The sequence below is a fragment of the Cynocephalus volans genome, chromosome 5, assembly GCF_027409185.1.
Source record: "Cynocephalus volans isolate mCynVol1 chromosome 5, mCynVol1.pri, whole genome shotgun sequence".
NCBI lineage: Eukaryota > Metazoa > Chordata > Mammalia > Dermoptera > Cynocephalidae > Cynocephalus > Cynocephalus volans.
The window spans coordinates 66862214-66882422 of record NC_084464.1 but is presented as its reverse complement, the minus strand read 5'-3'; the positions used below and the strand labels follow the sequence as shown (position 1 = coordinate 66882422).

The window sequence follows — 20209 nt, the reverse complement described above, 5'->3', positions numbered from 1 at the left end:
CAGATTTTAACATCATGTGATTGGATAGGATCACTATGAGAGTGAATGCAGATAGATAGAAGGAAAAGATAACCAAGAACTGAGCCAGGGGCATCATCAGATATTTAGAGGGTGGGACGATGAACCAGCCAAACAGAATGAAGTGGAAAGACCAGCAATGTAGGAGGAAAACTGGTGAATGTGGTGTCCTGGAAGCCAAGTGAAGAAACTTTTTCAAGTTAGAAGACCCAAATGTGTTAAAATGCTGGTAACAGGGCACTTAGGATGACAATTGAGAAATGACCATTGGGGTTAGCAATGTGGAGTGTTATGGGTTAAACTGTGTCCCACAAAACAGACATGTACCTCAGAATGTGACCTAATTTGGAGATAGGGTTTTTACAGATGTAATCAAGTTGAAATGAGGTCATAAGGGTTGGCCCTAATACTATATGCCTGGTGTCCTTATAAAAATGGAGAAGTTTGGACACAAAGAGAGACAAGCACACAAAGAGAAGACCATGTGAAGACTGAAGTTATTTTGCCTTGAGCCAAGGAATTACCAGAAGCCAGGAGAGAGGCCTGAAGAGACCCTCCCCCAGCTCCTAAGGGAGAGCATGGCCCTACTGACACCTTGATTGTGGAATTCCAGCCTCCAGAACTGAGACAACAAATGTCTGTTGTTTAAACCACTCAGTTTGTGGTACATTGTCACTGCAGCCCTAGCAAGCTGATACGTTGATATTACTAATGATCATGAGATGAGAAATTACAATAGAATTAAAAAGACCTGGTTGGCGTGGGATCCAGAGAGAATAACAGAGAAAACCAAAGGGAGTATGTATAGTTAATCTTTTGAGGAGTTTTTCTATCAACTAAAGGAGAGAAATAGGGCAGAATGTGGAGAAGCAAATGGCCTGAAAGAGTTTATTTATTTATTTATTTTTTAAATGGAAGAAATAATAACATGTCTGATACCAATGGGAATGATTCATTAGAGAAGGAAAACTTGATCATGCAAGAGAAAGGGGCAAAATCTCTGGAGCAATGGAACAATGTTCTTGATTAGGCAATAGGGCATGGGATGTGATGTACTGGTGGAGAGACTGTCTTTGGCCACCCACAAGGATGGGTCATTTCATGAACAGCAGGAGAGGAAGTGGAGCATACAAGCATGGGTGCAGGGAGATGACAGTCTCTTCAAATCATCCAATTCCTCAATGAAGTAGGAAGCAAAGTCATCAGCTGAGACTGAGGATAAGGGAGGAGGTGTCAGGAGTTGGCAACAAGAGGAGAAAATGAAATGACAATTCAGGCATGTGGGAGAGAGAAGAAACTCTCTCAGAGTAAGTCATCCTTTTTACCTGCTATTGAACCTGATTTGGCACTCTTTATTTAGAATTTTCTCATCTATAATTATCACAAAAATTGGTCTACAATTTTCTTTTGGGGGGTTCATGCGTTAGGTTCTGGCATCAATAAAAACAGAGATAATAACAATAATAACTACTATTACTGAGTCCTCCTCTTGTGCCAGGCACTGGGTAAAGCAATTCTAATTATTTTATTTAATCCTAATAGCAACAAAGAAATGATATGTTGACCCCATTTTGTCACAGTGAAGTGAAATGGCCTAAGTTGTTAAGCATGTAAGTAGAGTCAAGATTCAAACCAAGGTCTATAACTCCAAAACCAATGCTTTTAACCAGCAATTTATGCTAATCTTATAAACTAGCTTTTTTTTTTTTTTTTTTTTTTTACCTTACTCAAAGTTCTGGAGCAGATTATATAAAGATGGGAATTATCTTTTCTTTGAAAATCACAAAAACCTCACCAGGAGAAAAAATCAGTTACAAAAATGCAATATTTAAAATGAAAAAATAAAGAGGTAATGGTTGGTTAATGGAATAAACATCTTTCCACTTATGTTGGGCTATTTCTACTTAAAACTATAAAGCCTTTAATTTAATAAACATTCTTAGGAAAGCATGTGACCCAGTACTCTGTCAACCTCACTCACTACCATGTTCTGTCTCCTATCATTTCTACTTCCAAACATACTATGGAACTGTCCTCTTTATTTCCATGGCCATCACCCTAGGGCAGCCTGCTACCATGTTAGTCTGAATGACTACAGTACCTTGCTGGTCATTCTTCCTTACTTTCTTTCTTGTGCCACTTGTACCCATTCTGTTCACAGCAGCCAGAGGGATCTATTTTCAAAATGTTCTGTGTATTTACTTTTTTACAACAGAATGCTGCCCAACATAGGCTATAATTATCAAATATTCAGCTGTATAAAATAGGGCATGATGCTCAGCTACAAATGGGAAGCATAATTTTTGAAAAACAAACACTTAAAAATGACATGGGATACTAAAAAAAGGCATTTAGCCAAGTGGTTTTTAATTTGCTTAGGTTGATTTTTCTCCTTTATATGTCTCCAGTGGAATGTGACTATTTCCTCAAACCACTCCTCCCCAACACAAAAACTGAAATATAATATATGGAATCATTAATTCCAATGGTTCCATAATGGATCACAACAAGCCCCATTTTCTAGAAATTTTCTTACCAGCAATTAATGAGATAAGTACATCATGAGCACCCTAACGTATCTGCTATCTTACTAATATTTTCTGTCTAAGGCCTACCATTGTGAGTGGTGTCTATTAAATGCTCAATAAGTATCTGTTGAACATTGTTAAGTGCATACAATATTTGGTATTTTGTAGGAGAATCTAAAAATTAGAGCAATAAACTTGATGCTTCAATAGAGTGCTTCCATATTTAAATTATGCAATCATGTGATTTTCTCAAAGTGTAATTTTTGGGCTCTCTGAGGTTCTGATATTCTCTTTGATTCTTGGCAGCTGATTTGCAATGCTCTTCACTGATCACATACTTTCCCTTTCATCTAAATGTCAATTTTCTCAAAGTTTACCTTGAAGCATGACCAAAGACTGTCGAAGTCGGCTGTTTTCTTTCCTGATGTTCGTTAGTTTTTCTTTTAGGCTTTTTATTTTGGTGCACAATTCCTCCTTCGACAATTCTGCTAAAGGCTCTTCATCCTCACTGGAGCTCTCACCAGGCAGGAAGGCATTTCCCGAATATGGGTCTCTCTAAAATACAAGACAAGCACAACAAAAGAAGCTTTGTAGCATCTTTAATGGTTTATCCCATGTTCTGTATGCTGAAGGGACTTAATCAGACCCACAAATTCCTATTCTCACAGTCCCTTCCTGCCACTGATCTAGCCCAAGCTTTGTCCTCCACAATCCAGAGGAAATCAGGATAAGGGAAGAATAAAGTTTCATGCACATATGTCTCTTGTGAAACAGAAATTAGAATTCTGACTTTCAGCCTAAGTTCAGTGAAAAATACAAAGTGGAAAATTAGTATAACAGAGTAGAATCAACCAGACCACCATTTTAATCTGGGCTGATTTGCAGCCTGACCTTGAGTAGAATACATCACTTATCTAAACCTTAGTTCTTTCATCTGTGAATACACACAAAGTATTTAATAAAACAAAAATCTTAGCAAGATGGTAAGATATATGAAAGTTATTGCTTCTACATACCAGCTACAAACAATTAGTAACATAGTGTTCAAAAGGACACCATTTATTAAAAGTCAGGACAGTAGTTACCTGTGGTGAGGAGTGTGGGATAGTAGCTGAGGCGGGGCATGAGAGGATCTTCTTGGGTGCTGGTGATGTTCTATATTTTGATGTTGGCATGTTCAGTTTGTGATAATTCATCAAGCTATACATTTTTGATATGTGCAATCTTCTGTATATACAAGGGTTCTCCAAGAAGCTCATGGAAAGATTTGTATGATCTTTTAATTCCATTTTTCCATAAACTTTTTGAAGTACCCTTCTATACAGTCATGAGTCACTTAACAATATACTGAGAAATGTGTCATTATGAGATTTCATCATTGTGTAGACACCACAGAGTGTACTTACACAAACCTAGATAGTATAGCCTACTACACACCTAGGCCAATGGCTTAGAGGCTACAAACGTGTACAGCATGTTACTGTACTGAATCTGTAGGCAATTGTAATGAAATGGTAAGTATTTGTATATCTAAACATAGAAAGGATATAGTAAAAATATGATATAAAAAATAGAAAATGGTACATCTGTCCAGGGCAGTTACCATGAATGGCGCTTACAGGACTGAAACTGCTCTAGGTGAGTCAGTGAGTGAGTGCTGAGTGAATGTGACGGTCTAGGACATTACTGTACACTACTGTAGACTTTATAAACACTGTTTACTTAGGTTACACTAAATTTATTTAGAAAATAAATAAAGCAATTGTGCTACAATGCTATGACTGCTACAACATCACTAGGTGATAGGAATTTTTCAGCTCCATTAAGATCTCATGGGACCACTATTGTATGAGTATACTCATATGTGGTCCGTTGATGACTGAAACATCATTATGCAGCACATGACTATTATACTTCCATGAAATGTTTTTAAAAAAATCTTCAAAAAGTAAATTTTATAGCCTCCCTTGACAGTTTCCAATCTCTAGAGTCTAAATATTTTGTATTTATGTTTAAACCCCGAGGACAGATGTCATTAACGTACAACGAAAATGTGCAAGGTCATTATGAAGAAAGTCAAATAACTACTTGAAAGAAATCAAAGACGATCTAAGCTAATTTAGAGAAACAGCATGTTCAGGGATAAGAAGCCTTAATTAAAGAATAAATATATTAACTATCCCAGAATTGAGCCGTATAATTAAGACATTTGCAACAAAAATTTTTTAAAAATTTTGTAAGTTAGTAAATTGGTTCTCAAATTTATATGGAAAAACAAAAGGCCAAGAATATCCAAATCAGTCTTGTAGAAGTATAAGAAACAGGATCTTTCTTTACAAATACAAAGGCTTATTAAAAATCTAGAGCAATTAAAACAGTATGGTGCTGGTACAGGGACAGACAAAATGATCAAGAAATAGAAATAGAGAGGCCAAAAATAGATTAGATGCACACACATGAAGAACTATGATGTATGACAGAGGTGGCACGGCAGCTCACTGGGGAAATAGGATCTGTTCACAAACAAAGCTGGAAAAGTTGGTTAATCATTTGGGAAAAAAATTAAAGAAAACATTTGTGTTCATTACACAAACATACACACATACACACGACTTCAGATGGATTAAGAATTTAAACATCAGAAGCAAAACTTTAAGTTTTGCAAGAAAATATAAGTGTATATATTTTGAACTTGGGGCAGGAAAGAATTTCTTAGACATAAAATCACTGGTCATAATAAAAAAGATTAGTAAATTAAAATTAGGACTTTTATTCATTTAGACACATTAAAGAAAATGAAAAGACACATCACAATCAGTGGAACATATATGCAATACTATTAACGGACAAAGAAATATATATATATATATATATATAAAGCCATATATATATATATATATAGAAAGCCATATATATATATATATATATATATGTAAGTCATATATATATATATTTTTTTCCCACAAATCAATAAGGAAAAATAAACTAACAACTCAATAGAAAAATGGGCAAATGACATGAACAAGCATTTTACAGAATAGAAAACATATACGGCTTGTAAGCATACAAAGAGATGTTCAACCTTATTAGCAATCAGGAAAAAGAAGATCAAGATCACAATGAAATATCATTTTCAGGCAAAAATCAAGGAGTTTGATAAAACCAAGCATAGAGTGGATGTGGATCAATGGAATTTCCTATATATTGCTGGTGGGAATGTAAATTGGTACAACTAGTTTAGAAAATATTTTGACATTATCTTATAAAGTTTAACATTCACCTACCCTCTGATCTTGCAATTGATTCCCAGGTCTATACATGAGAGAAAGCTTTTATTTTATTTATTTATTTATTTTTAAATGAAACATAGTTGATTGTACATATCTGTGGGGTACAGAGTTGAATATCAACACCTGTGTGCAATATGTGATGCTAAAACTGGGATAATTAGTATATTCAACATTATACAGTGTAATCGATTTTCTTGGCCCTTTACCAATTCATCCCTTAGCCTTCACCTCCTCCCCCTTTCCCACCTCTGGTAACCTCAGTTCTAGTTTTGAAAGTTCCACATATTATTATGATTGTTACATCTTTCTTTTTTCATGTTTATTATTTTAGCTCCCACTTGTTAGTGAGGACATGAGGTATTTCTCTTTCTGTGCCTGGCTTAACATAATCTTATCTAAGTTCATCCATGTTGCTGTGAATGGCAGAATTTCATTCTTTTTAATGGCAGAATAGTATTCCATTGTGTAAATAAATATACATGGGAGAAACTTTTAGTATATGTTGCTATCAGTTAAATGTGTCCCCCAAAGTTCCATGTACTAGAAACTTAATCCCCACTGTAACAATGTTAAGAGGATGGGAAATCTTATTATGGTAATTGAAAGGTGGGTCCTCAAAGAGGTGAATAGATTGTGAGGACTGTGCCCTCATAAGTGGATTAATCCATTGTTGGTTTAATGGGTGGTAATGGGGTGGTTTCGATGGGCTTACAAGGAGAGCCAACTGAGGAGGTAAGCTCTCTCTCTTACTCAGCCATTTCATCATGTGACACCTTGCATCACTGTAGAGCCACCACCAAGAAGGCTCTCACCAGATGCATCCCCCGGACTGTGGACTTCCCAGCCTCCGAAATGTAAGAAATAAATTTCATGTCTTTATAAATTATGCAGTTTTGGGTATTTTGTTATAAGCAACAGAAATGGACTAATACATATGTATGCAAGGAAATATATGAAAGATTTTCAATAGAAGAATGGTTCATAATGGCAAAAACCTGAAAATAACCCAAATGTCCATGAACAGGACAATGGGTAAATGAATTGTGTTAGAGTCACACAATGGGATGCTACATAGCATCGACAGTGAACAAATTATAGCCATAATGAATTAATCCTAGTGAAATGCTGAGTGAAAAAAGCAAGTTCTAGAAGTAAACATATAATATGGTACACTTTTTTTAAAGTTTAAGAACAAATAAAACTAATGATGTATTATTTGGACACATACATACTATAGGTAATATATAATCCATAATATACATAATCATATTTATATAGAAATGTATAATGAGACTACGCTATATGTGTGTGTATATATTTTTTAAATAAAACTTTTTAAAAAGCAAGTAAATTACACACAAAATTGAATATGATTACCTCTGGAGTGAGACAGGCAGGAGATGGGGTAGAAGAGTATATAAGTAGCTACAAGTTATGGTAATGTTTTAGGTCTTGGCATGGGCAGCAGCTTTATTAGAGTTCATTACATTTTTTAAATTAAAAAAAACGAAACGACATGAGACAATATATAGAGAATTTTCAGCATATTGCATTGCACATAGTAGACATCCAGTAATCATTATTATTGTGTTGGGATACGATATATTTTCCTTCTTTATAGTTCATCTCCATTGTCCATTTCTCTCCCTAGTCTCCATTCACAGCCTCTCTGTTCAGACTATGCCATGAGGCTAATTTTGGGGTTTATTGCATTAGAGAAAGGAGAAAGCAGATTCACCTAGAAGAAAGCATTCATGTTTGCCTTTTAGTTTTTTTTTTTTTTTTTTTAATAGTTTTTAAAGTCAATAGCAAGGTGGTAGTTTGAAAACATATGCTCAGGGCCGGCCTGTGGCTCACTTGGGAGAGTGTGGTGCTGATAACACCAAGGCCACGGGTTCAGTTCCCTATATAGGGATGGCCGGTTAGCTCACTTGGGAGAGTGTGGTGCTGACAACACCAAATCAAGGCTTAAGATCCCCTTACCAGTCCTCTTTAAAAAAAAAAAAGAAAGAAAAGAAAACATATGCTCAATTGAGTTGTAAAACCCAAGCTGCATTGAGACAGAATTTTCTCAAACTACCAAGCTGACAAATATGAGTATGTATATGTATATAAGTATATATATAAACCCAATCCTGAAAAATTGGAGTACAGAGTGGAATTTATAAAGATCCAAACCCAGAAGCCTGCAGTGTAAGTTTTAAAAAATAAACCTGAGTATAGAAGAGATAAAGGTATGACATAAGGAAAGTTCCTGCTGCTGCACAGGAAGGGAAAAGACATGCTGGTGCTCTGAAGAATAAAGAACTGGAATGGCAGGAAACCATATTTAAATGTCTCTGCACTTCCTGCCCCTGCCCTTTGCAGGGAAGGGAGATGGATCACAGGGGTGGGGATATGTGAGAGAAGCTGGATTGGGGCTCGCTGGTTAGCTCATTCAGTAGAGTGTGGTGTTGCTAACACCAAGGTCAAGGGTTTGGGTCCCTGTACTGGCCAACTGCCAAAAAATTTTCTTTAAAGTAAAAACTGGAGGAGGGTAAGAATCTAGGATCAATTGAGGCTTAAATCCTGAAGTGACTGAGATAATAATGGCTTAAAGGAACTGTTTTAAACTAGAACACAAACTGTAATTCATTGTGAATGGACAAGTTAAACATTTTTTTTTTTTGTCCAACAGGAATAGAGAATTGAAAGCCAGATGAGATCAGTTATAGAAAATAATTAAATTTTTGTATGATTTATAGTGTGTACATTCAAAATTTTATTTTTATTAAATAAAATAACTTTATAAATATGCAAATATATGTATATGTATGTATATTTCATTGTTGTATTATGTGTTTGTGTAAATATATGTGAAGTTTCATTACTATTACCATATGTCGGCAAATAACTGATGTACTCACATAAGATGAGTAAATCCTAAGAGGAAAAAATGTATTTGATTAAATAGAAAAGAAGGATTTTTTAAAAACTGAAAGATACCTATTGAGACCATAATTCTATGGGTAGGAATTCGAAACAATTACAATGTATGATCTAGTTTTTGCTAGAAAGTTTTAGCACATTCCTACATGAAAGAAAGGAAATCAGGCACAAGCAAACCCATTTGTAAGCATCAATGGAAGGAAATAAAGTTAACAGACAAATATTAGATTGGGAAAAGATACTTGTAATATCCATTATATTTGAGATAACATCTCAAATCACAAGAGGCTAATTTCTACAATAGTTAAGGTATTTGAACAAATCAGTAAGATTAGAACAGGAAATCCACCAGAATAGACCAAGAAACCCACCAGAAAAAACAAGAACCCAAAAGAAAAATGGACAGTGGCAGAGACTACTATCTCCAGGTATCTGTTCTCCCATTTTTCTTTAGTAATAGGTTTTAAGCTGGGCCCATAGCTATCAGCTCAAGGCTTCATTTCCCAGACTCCCATGCAGCTCAGTGTGGCCATGTGACTAATTTTCCGCCAACGGCCTATGAGCAGAAGTGATATGTACCTCTACTCGTTCATGACCTTAAAGGAAGGGCATGCCTTCTCCTGCCTGTAAGCTCCTTTTCCTGTTGGTAGAGAGTAAGGCATGATGGTGGGAGTGGCAGTAATCCCAGAGATAAAGGCTGTGTGTTGAGAAACGTAGATCAACAAGGTAAGAGGGATTTGCAACATTGTGGAACTGCCATAGCAACCTTAGACTGCTTTTACTATTATGTAAAAAAGAAATAGACTTCCATCTTGTATTAGCCACTGTTATATTATTTGGGTCTTCCTTATAGCCTTTGTAACATATACCATATCTAAACTAGAATTTGCTACCCAGAAGTAGGAATACCTAAAACCTGAAATACATTTGAATTACTTAGAGGTCAGGTAGTGGGCCAAAAGGGCAAGGGAATAGCTTGCTGGACAGCCTTTAACTCTTATTAGACCTTGGTGACATATTTGGGAAAACTGTCACCTGGAATACCTTTAAAGGCAGACCACAGTTCTATTAAGCCCAGAAAAAGGATGTTGGTGTGCATCAGCTGCATCTTGTCAGTGCTAGCCAGTTTGAAAGCAGAGATAGAAGGCTCTGAGTGCAGCATGCAATCTAAATTGATTGAGAGTCCAGTAATGTTAAATCTTCCAGGTTTGAGAAAGCCAATTAATTATACACCTAAATAGCAAGAGGTAAGACTGTAACATCAAGGTTTTCCCCAGAGTTTCTCTCTAAGGGTTCTCTGCCAGACAGTGGGATCCAATCCCAGTTGTAAGCTTCAGATACAGGGTATTTACCACCAAGCTTTTTATTTCATAGGGCCTCTAGGTATCTGTGATAAATTGGAGAGAAAAGAGGCTGAGCATAGATGCCATAATAAAGGAGAAGAGTTTTCAGGCTTAAGTTCTATGACCAAATAAGATCTTTGGCTGTAGTGAATTGCAATAGAATGGAATCAAGTAGAAATAAGTAGTTTAGAAAGCTATTAAGTTTTTGAGGAAAACAAATTGCTAAAGAAACCACAATACTGGCCTACAAGATTATGTTACTATTTTGCCCCTCAGACGACCACTTAGTTGCCCCAAACATGCACCATCAAATTAAAACAATGATATATCATTTTCACCCATAAATTTGGCAAAAAGTAGAAATATTGATATCAATGCTAAGTGTTGGTAGAGAAGTACAGCAACTTGTAAGCCATAAATCACTCTCCTACATATTTTTCAATGAGAAATTCTTATACTATTTCTTAAAGAGACATGTATTAGGATATTTATTTTGTCATTGTGGTAGCAAGATGCTGGAGGCAGTCTAGGTATTCATCACTGGAGGAAAGGATAAATAAAATATGGTGCTATGCGCCAGTTAGATGCAATGGATTAGATGTACACATAGCAATACTGATAGATGTTAAAAACAGTGCTGATTGTTTGTTGGTGGATGAATGGACAAACTGTGGTGTATATATATATATATATACACAATGGACTATTATTCAGCTCTAAAAATGAAGGAGATTTTGCAATTTTCCACAATGTGGATGAGCCTGGAGGACATTATGCTAAGTGAAATAAGCTAGGCACAGAAAGAAAAATATTGTATGATCTCACTAATTTGTGGAATCTAAAAAAAGAAATTCAAATATACAGAGATAGAGAACAAAACAGTGGTTATCAGGGGATTGAGGAGGAAATAGGTCAGAGGATACAAAGTAGCAGATATGTACGATGAACAAGTCTAGATATCTAATGTACAACATGAGGACTGTAGGTGATAAAATTGTCCTGTATTTGGGATTCATGAGAAATGAGTGGATTTTACTTGTTCTTGCCACGAAAACAAAACAAAACAAAACAAAAGGGTAATTATATGAGATGGTGGATATGTTAATTTGCTTCACTATAATAACCTTTTTACTATCTATATGTATCCTATGATATCATGTTGTATACCTGAAATATGCACAAAATTTATTTTTAAAAAAACTGCTGATTGAAAAATCAGAAATAGATAAGTGTTTGTATTATGTTACCAGGATATTAGTAAATGATATATACATAAGGTTACACAGTGCAGTGTGGTTTATGATAAGAAAAAGATTAGCAATAACCCATATACATCATAGGATACTGGTTAAAGGATGGTGCATATACATAGCGGAATGATATGGAGCTGTCAGAAAGCTTTCTACATATTGATGGAGAGGTCTTCAAAATACATTAAGTAAAAAAGCAAAGCACAAAGCAGTATATGTATATGGCAAGTTAATTTTTGTGCCAAAGAAAGGATAAGAATATATATTCATATTTGCTTCATTTGAACACTGGAAGGATAAGCAAGAAAGCAATAAATGTGGTTACATGTAGGATGGTGGGGTGGGGGATGGGAACAGGGTGGATGGGAGACAGGGATGTGAAGGAGATTTTTCACTGTTTACCTTTAAAAAATATTTAAACCATAAGAATGTAGTATTTATTTAAAGAAATACATGAGTATGTGAACACAAAACACTATATGTACTACAAACAAAGACATATACAAATACATGTATTATAAAGACACACAAATAAAAAGATACAAAATTAACATATTGATTGGCTGTTCAAAGTATAGGAGGGGAATAGGAGTAGGGAATTCAGATTAAAAAGGAACAAATGAATAATTAAAAATAGGAGAGGGGCTCCCCAACCAAACCAGTGATGAGGATAGGCCATGAACTGGAGTCTAAAAAGAAAAGCAAATAATAAATCTTAAAGAAGAGGTATTCCAATTTCTTTCAGTTTGTTATTTAGGAGGAAAAAAAATTTTCTGACAGTTTGTTGATCTTAATTTCCCAGAATATCAAAGAAAGTATAAACAATGGCATATTTGGCCATACTCATGTAGAAGCAGGTAAATTGTCTAATATGTTTCTAACTCAACTTATTCAACATTAGAAAGAGAACATGAAATCATATTCCCTCAATTGAATAAAGAATTAAAAGGAAGAATAAACTAATAGAAGAGGGGAAAATACTAATAAATTATGAAAGGAATTATGGGACTACAGTTGAGCTAGATAATAAAATTGAATCAAGGTAACAGAAAACCAACCTGTCCTTTATCCATGTCACTATTTGCATTTTCTGAGTCCATTGTCTCTGTCCTTTTCCTCTTTCCTTTTCTAAGAGCTTGGATATTGGTAATATCATCTGTCTGCAAGATCTTCTGCATTTTCTCAATTAGTTATCAAAAGTTTTCTGAAATTGTAGGAGGAGGGAATGCCCTTGTAGATGATGCTATTCTGGATGTAGCCCAAAAGTTAATGTTTTTCCTTTAAAACAAGAACAAAAAAGAGGATACGTAATATATTTACAACTGTGTTTCATAATGGCACTAGCCACTTAGATAAACTACTTTTACTAAATGCTTCCTATCATTCTTTCTTCTACTGACCAATTTAGTATACATTTTCATTTTCGAAAGTCTTTCAATTTCATCATGACCATGAGGATGATCATGTTTCCATGATGTGGTATGCAGTGAGTTGTCACAAAATCAAATAGCGTAAATTTTTTCCATCTTTGTACATTTTTTCTTGTCAAACAGTTATGAAGTGTCTAAAAAATAAAGTACAAGCATTATCAATTTACACAAACAGTATCTCTGAAGACTGAAGTTATGTATCATCCAGAAAAAGATGTTAATAATAGCAGATGTCACGAAGACCAAAGACCAAAATATTCTAGGGTGATCAATAAGAATTGCTTAGAAGTGTTTTTCTTTGTTTGTTTGTTTACTGAAAATCCTGAAGGCTTGAGATGGAAGATCTTCCTTGATACAACACATAGGACTGTACTGTCAAATCTGAGTCACAAATATCAGAGATCCTACCCAGTATCAAGTTTTACTAATAATTTCAAAGATATAAGCAATCAAGAGGAAAAGGCGATGTAGGCAGAGGTCTAGGGCATCCTTCTGGCTTTTTAGGTTCTTCCCTCTCACATCTGCAGTCCAAAATAACAGGGGAGGCTTCTAAATTAGATCTGAAGGTCACCTCACAACATGGGGAGTGTTTAAGTTGTGACACATTTTCATTTCATATTTCAGAGTTGTATAGCTTGTATGGCATTCTCTAGGGAGTTATAAATCCATAGATTCTAGACATGTTGCCATAAGCAATCCTAAACCAACAATACTGTTAAGAGCCTTCCACAGATACAAACTCTTCTCTTAGTAAATGTTATTAGTCTATTTGCCAGAGCAGGGAAAACAAAATTTTTTTGTAAGTATTTTAGGCATTGCAAGTCAACAGTCCAAATATAAGATATTATATATGTATTTATATAGCAAGAGAGAAAACAAATTTTCATAAAATTTTTATTCACAAAGTTCAAAAATATAATAATTGAGTGCAACTTTTTGTAAGACATGTTTACTAATGAAAAGTGTGGAATTAAAAAAATACATTGCTTAATTGGGTTTTAAAGTTAGTGTTCCCCATCATCAAAATCAATTGCAAATACTCATCTGTTAATGCTGATACATAATGAGATTTTATGTATTTCCTCTTTGAAAATGTCCTTCACACTGATAGGTACTGGCATATATTAATATTAATCCATGAGCTTATAATTTTCTTAATCAAGATAAAATTCACATAATGTAAAATTCACCATTTTAACCATTTAAAAGTGTGTATTCAATGGTTTTTAGTATATTTGCAGTATTGTGCAACCATCACCAAGAAACTCCACACCTCCAAATCTGAGCTTATCATTTTAATTTAGCATCTCCATCCCTTAGAAGACTTTTTATAGAATTTTATTAAATTCCTCTCTTGGTATTTGCCATGCATGTCATTACATTGCAGATTAATTACTTCCAGGTAAAGGTTATGTGGAAGCTCCTCAATTGCACGGTAAAATGGGTTTAGAAATATGGACATTTCTTTGGATTTGCATTGAGGTCTGAAAAACAGTCCTGGAACCAGAATTTGAATTTGAAAGAATATATCCAGTGCAAATCTGATTGGGGATAAAAATCTCATTTCTTGTTTTAACTTTTGACAGTAGAGGAAGTGTATAAAGCAGCTTGATGTTACTTATGAGTCACAAATTAGCTGTTATTGAAATGACTTTTACCTCAGTATATGTTTTGCTTAAGTGCCTGTATTGTCATGTAATTTTGTCTCATAATGTGTTAATAAATTCATTTAAGAAACATTATCAAGTCAACAGCAAAATCTTATTTCTGAAGTTGTTCAGTGTTCCATAAGAGTGTTTGAGGGCAGTTCTTATTCACAAAAAATTCATATTGGCCCTGAGCTCAAACATTTGCAGTAAAACTTTGCCACTGCTAAGCTGTTGAAATGCTGTGTAGTAGGGCAAGTCAGGATTTTCAACTTCTATTTCCAAAAAAATTTGTGGACCTGATGATGGTCACGTCCACAAAAAAAAATTAAATTCGCTGTTGATACTATTGGTTCAATAATACATGATTTTTTCAGAAACTGCAAAGGTGATCAAAAAATCTATATGGAAATGCAAGAGATTCAGAATGGCCAAAAAAATCTTGAAAAAGAGTAGTTAAATTTATAGAGACAGAAATTAGATTCGTGGTGTCTTAGGGGTAAGAAACAGGTGGGGGAGGTGGAATGGTATGTGGTTTCTTTTAGAGGTGACAAAAATGTTTAGATTGTGGCAATAGTTGCAAAACTCTGTAAATATACAACAAACAAACAAAAGCAAACAAAAAACTCCATTGAATTGTACGTGTTAAATGGGTGAAATGCATAGTATGTGAATCATATTTTGATAAAGCTGTTTTAAAAAAAATCCATAGTTCGTTCAAATATTTTCTGCAAAGTAAGCGCTGATAAATAACAAAACGAATAACCATAGACTTTAAACATCTTACATTTTCATAAGTTTTGTAAATTTGTCTAACTAAGCTTTTATCTGCTCCACACATATTTTTACCATCAGTTTTAATACATCTTAGTAGATTCCACTTCAGGTTGTACTGAATTAGTGTTTTCTCAATGTCTTTGAAAATATTCTTGCCCACAGTTGTTTCACAAAGACTAGTTATAGAGGCTACTTTGTCAACCACTCTAAATTCAGCATTTGTTCCTCAAATAAAAAACAACTGAGCAGTAACATCTGTTGATTCATCAAGAACCAAGAAAAACTCACAGTCACTTGCCTTGTTTTAAAATTAATTATTGTGCTGCTCTCAATGTCTCCAACTCTTAGAGCAACTGTTTTTGATGAAAGACTAATAGTCATATGTCAGTTATTTTTTTCTGGATACAGTCTTCAGCTACTGTAATCAAGTATGATTTAATTAACTCACTAACAATAAATGGCTTTCCTTGCTTGTCTAAAAAATAAGGCATTGAGAAACTTATTTTGGTTGCAGACTCATTTCCATTTTTTATTTTTGTGAAGCAATTCTGCTGTAATGAAATATGGAATATTCATTTTAAGTTTTCTAATTTTTCTGTTGCTTTTCTGTGAGTTGGAAATATTGTGATGAGTGCTTAGTCTGGTATTAACATACATCATGTTCTTTTAGCACAATTATAGTGTCATTGTATAATAAACACAATCCTTTGCCACCTAATTTGATAAAATAATCCACATGCTACTCTGCTTTAAAAGTACTAAGTCCAGTTTTCTCTTTTTATCTGTTTTGACACGACTGGCATGCACTGGTAATAGAAAATAAAATAAAATGCCATGGTATGATAATATGCAGGCCACTCGAAATGCTGTCAAGTTATTATTACTGCATCACTGTGATTTGTGGTGCACTGAGCAGCACTTCAAAACAATGAAATTGCCCCATGTGGTCTCTGTCACAACTACTTAACTCTGCTCTCGTAATATAAAAGCAGGCATAGGCAATATGGAAGCACATAAGTGTGGCTGTGTTCCAATTAAACTTTGATTATGGACACTGAAACTTCAATTTCATATTATTTTCATATATTATGAAATATTATATTGATTTTTTTTAAAAAAACTTTAAAATTGTAAAAAACATTCTTACCTTTCAGGCTGTACAAAAACAGATAGCAAAGCCATAATTTGCTAAATCCTGACCTAGGGATCCAGTTACCATGTTTAAAATGAGTTTAGATTATATCACCTAGTTTCTCTGACTTTATCTTCATTGCTCTTTCTGGAGAGCAGGACAGTTGCTTTATTCCTTCCTCTCCAGTGCCTTACTTCACTGCACATTATTACTAACAAATTAAGAACAGTACTTGAGAGACACAATATATAGCCTGTAAAATCCTAAACAAAATTATTATTTGATAAAGCTAAATTTTACCAGATTTAAATAATAGGGACCTGTTAAGTACTACTCAGTGCTGGTAATGGATGCCAGAATCCTGGTTCACTGGGGTTGCTGATAACCCAGGGTGTGTGGAGATCCTTTTTCTCCACAATTGAAAGATAAAAGACTATTTGCCTCTAGGAAGGGATTCTTCAACATATATCCCACTCTCTCCATTTTGTTTTCATGTTTTGTCCAATTCATCACCACATTTCTAGTAAATTCAGGGCAGTGAAGTAGAGCCTTTCTGATTATTCTTTATTTATCCTTTGTTCATACAGTAGATCAATACTCCACTAGAATATCAGTTTAGACTGAAAAACTGTGTGGTAACCTCATGTCTTTTATATGGTTTCTCCTGTATTGAACTACACAAGTTTCTCTGTTCAGAAGAAACAAAATCTTGCTGTTAACTGAATTGTGTCTCCCTCAAATTAACATGTTGAAGCCTTATCCTCCAATGTGATTGTTTGGAGATAGAGCATTTGGGAGGTAATTAAGGTTAATTAAGGTCATAAGGGTGGGGACCTAATGTGACAGGATTAAGTAGCCTTATAAGAAGAAGGTGAGAGAGACTTTTTTCTCTTTCTCTGCCATGTGAGGGCACAGCAAGAAGGCAGCAGTCTGCAAGCCAGGAAGAGAGACTTCACCAGAAACTGAACCCTGCTGTGCCTTGATCTTGGACTTTTTAGCCTATAGAACTGTGAGAAATAAATTTTTGTTGGTTAAATCACTCAATCTATGGAACTTGTTATGGCAGCCTGAGCTTACCAATATACTTCTATCACAAAGTGGGTTGTCTGTTTTGTATTGAGACTTCAAGTGCTTATAGGCCTATAGAAAGTGACATAATTGCGAAGTCTATCTTCTCTTTTCATTTAAAAAGCAGCAATGCTCATTATAAAATTGACAATCACACATATAGAGTGTATGTTATAAAAGTATAAAAGTCTTCCTTCTAATTCTCTTTCCTTTTAAAGTACATAAATAATTACATTTTCAACAGTTACACTTTGTTACTTTAAACTTTTTTATTCATGCTGAAAAATTACTTTAGGTGTGCTAATAATTAAAAAGAAATTATCTATAAAACTCTTAGAAGAGAACATAGGGCAAAAGCATCACATCATTGACTTTGGCAGTGGGTTCTTAGCTATGACACCAAACGCACAAGCAACAAAAGAAAAAACTAGAAAAATTAGACTTCATGAAAATTAGAAAGTTTTGTGCATCAAAAGTCATTATGAATAGAGTAAAAAGGCAACCCACAGAATGTGAGAAAATGTTTTCAAATTATTTATCTGATAAAGGATTAATATCCAGAATATATAGAACTCTTAAAACTTAAAGAAAACAACACAATTAAAAAATGGGCAAAGGACTTTGCTTTGTTGAATATGTCCCCAAAAAGTTCATGTGTTTGAAACTTGATCCCCACTATAAGAGTGTGGGAGATCCAATTACATATTTGAAAGCTTGGGCCTTTAAGAGGTGATTGGATCATGAGGAACATGCTCTCATGAATGGATTAATCCATTCCTGGAGTAATGGGTTAATGGTTTAGGGGGTTGTTACAGAAGGGGCACTGGTGGTTTTACAAGGAGAGCAACTGAGCACATTAAAGAGTTCTTGCCATCCTTGCCATGTGATACCCTTGTTGCCAGGGGACCCTGTAGAGAGTTCCCACTTAGAAGAAGGCACTCACCAGATGTGCCTCCTGGATCGTAGGCGTCCCAGCCTCCACAACTGTAGGAAATAAATTTCATTTCTTTAAAAATTACCTAGTTTCAGGTATTCTGTTACAAGCAACAGAAAATGGACTAATATAGACTTGAATAGACTTTTCTCTATAGAAAATATACAAATGGCCAATAGCACATAAAAAGATACTCAACATGACTAATCATTAGGAAAATTCAAATCAAAACCACAGTGAGATAGTACCTCACACCCATTGCTACTAACCCAAACTGAAATCACAAATATTGATGAGGATATGGAGAAATTAAAATGCTGTGTACTGTTAGTGGGAATGTAAAATGGTGCAGCAGGTGTGGCAAACAGTGTGGTGGTTCCTCAAAAAACTAAAAATAAAATTACCCTTTGGTCCAGAAATTCCACTTCTGGGTATATACTCTCAAACTTGAAAGGAAGGTCTTGAAGAGATACTTGTGCACCCATGTTCATAACAGCATTATTCACAACAGCTAAAATGTGGAAGCAAGTCCATTGACAGATGAATGGGTAAGCAAAACGGGGTATACATATAATGTAATATTATTAGGCCTTAAAAAGGAAGGAAGTTCTGACACATGCTACAAGATGGATGAACTTTGAAGACATTGTGCTAAGTGAAATAAGCCAGTTACAAAATTACAAATACTCTATGATTCCATTTATCTGAGGTACCTGTAACAGTCAAATTCATAGAGGCAGAAAGTAGAATAGTGGTTGCCAGGGGCTGAGGGAGGGGTAGAATGGGGGGTTATTGTTGACTGGGTATAAATTTTCAGTTTTGAAAGACAAAAAGCATCCTGGAGATGGATGGTGATGGCTGTACAACAATATAAATGTATTTAATATCACTGAACTGTACAGTTAAAAGTAGTTAAGATGGTAAATTTTGTGTTATGTGTATTTTACTACAATAAAAAAAACTGAAAAAAAAATTTACAAAACAGTTTTTGTATTATCCCTAATTGTATTAAACTTTTCTCTTCCTGATGTGATTTGTTTAAAGAGCAAATCCTCAAGTTCCTTCACAAACTCATAATTCACTCAAGACCATTCAGAAATGGACATATGAGACCTCTTTTAGAATGTCTGATGGTCAGAAGATTTCAGGTCAACAGTCTGTTATAGTATCCACAGACAGGTGATTCAATATTTACATTACTTGCCAATTAGCAAATTCAGAAGGAATATTATGAATTTGGGCATACATTAGACACGACTGGTTCCTGATAGCTAGTAAAAAATTCACCCTGTTGCCATCTGCCCCCTATTTATTTATTTAGTTACTAAAAGAAAGCATTTCATTAATTCCCTATATAGTTATAAGGAATGAGATTAAGCATAAACACAGCCATGATAACATCCAAGATATGTGACTGGATGAATAATACGGTATACTCCTATAAGCTCATGCCTTGCAATCTTCTGGAGTGCAGCTCCCAGTAAAAAGTACATTTGGATCCAGAAAACATACACACACACACGCATGCACACAAAACTAAAACAAAATGTCATGAAACATATATTTACTTTTACTACTTGCGATGTACTCTCTTAGTTTCTATTCTATCTATTTTATTTCATTTTAAAAAGTGCTGGTCATAGCTCATTAAATTGATTTTACAAGCCACTGATGGGTTATAACCCACAGTTTGAAAAACAATGCCCTAGGCAACATCCAAATTATGAAAAACACAATATCTAAGAAATAAAACATAGAAAAAGGGGAGCTTTGTAATTAATAAAAGCAAATAAATTTAATAAAAATATAAATTCTCAATGCATTTATGTTTACTTCTAACAAGTCAATCACAATTAATTGACTAA

General features: G+C 34.5%; 1 protein-coding gene across 3 annotated transcripts in view; it reads right to left on the bottom strand.

Annotated features, from left to right (window-relative positions):
• Positions 1-20209, bottom strand: part of BEND6 (BEN domain containing 6) — a 55168-nt gene that overhangs the window by 22716 nt on the left and 12243 nt on the right. Inside the window, exons 1-3 of one of the 3 annotated variants that reach the window (XM_063097797.1) lie at positions 18354-18395; positions 12416-12635; positions 2924-3101 (exon numbers count right to left, since the gene is read on the bottom strand). In XM_063097797.1, the coding sequence (XP_062953867.1) occupies positions 2924-3101; positions 12416-12535 (298 nt within the window). In that variant the 5' untranslated portion in view covers positions 12536-12635; positions 18354-18395. Of the gene's footprint in view, positions 1-2923; positions 3102-12415; positions 12636-12757; positions 12797-18353; positions 18396-20209 lie in introns of those variants that run through there. The other 2 variants (XM_063097798.1, XM_063097796.1) reach the window with 2 other exon arrangements.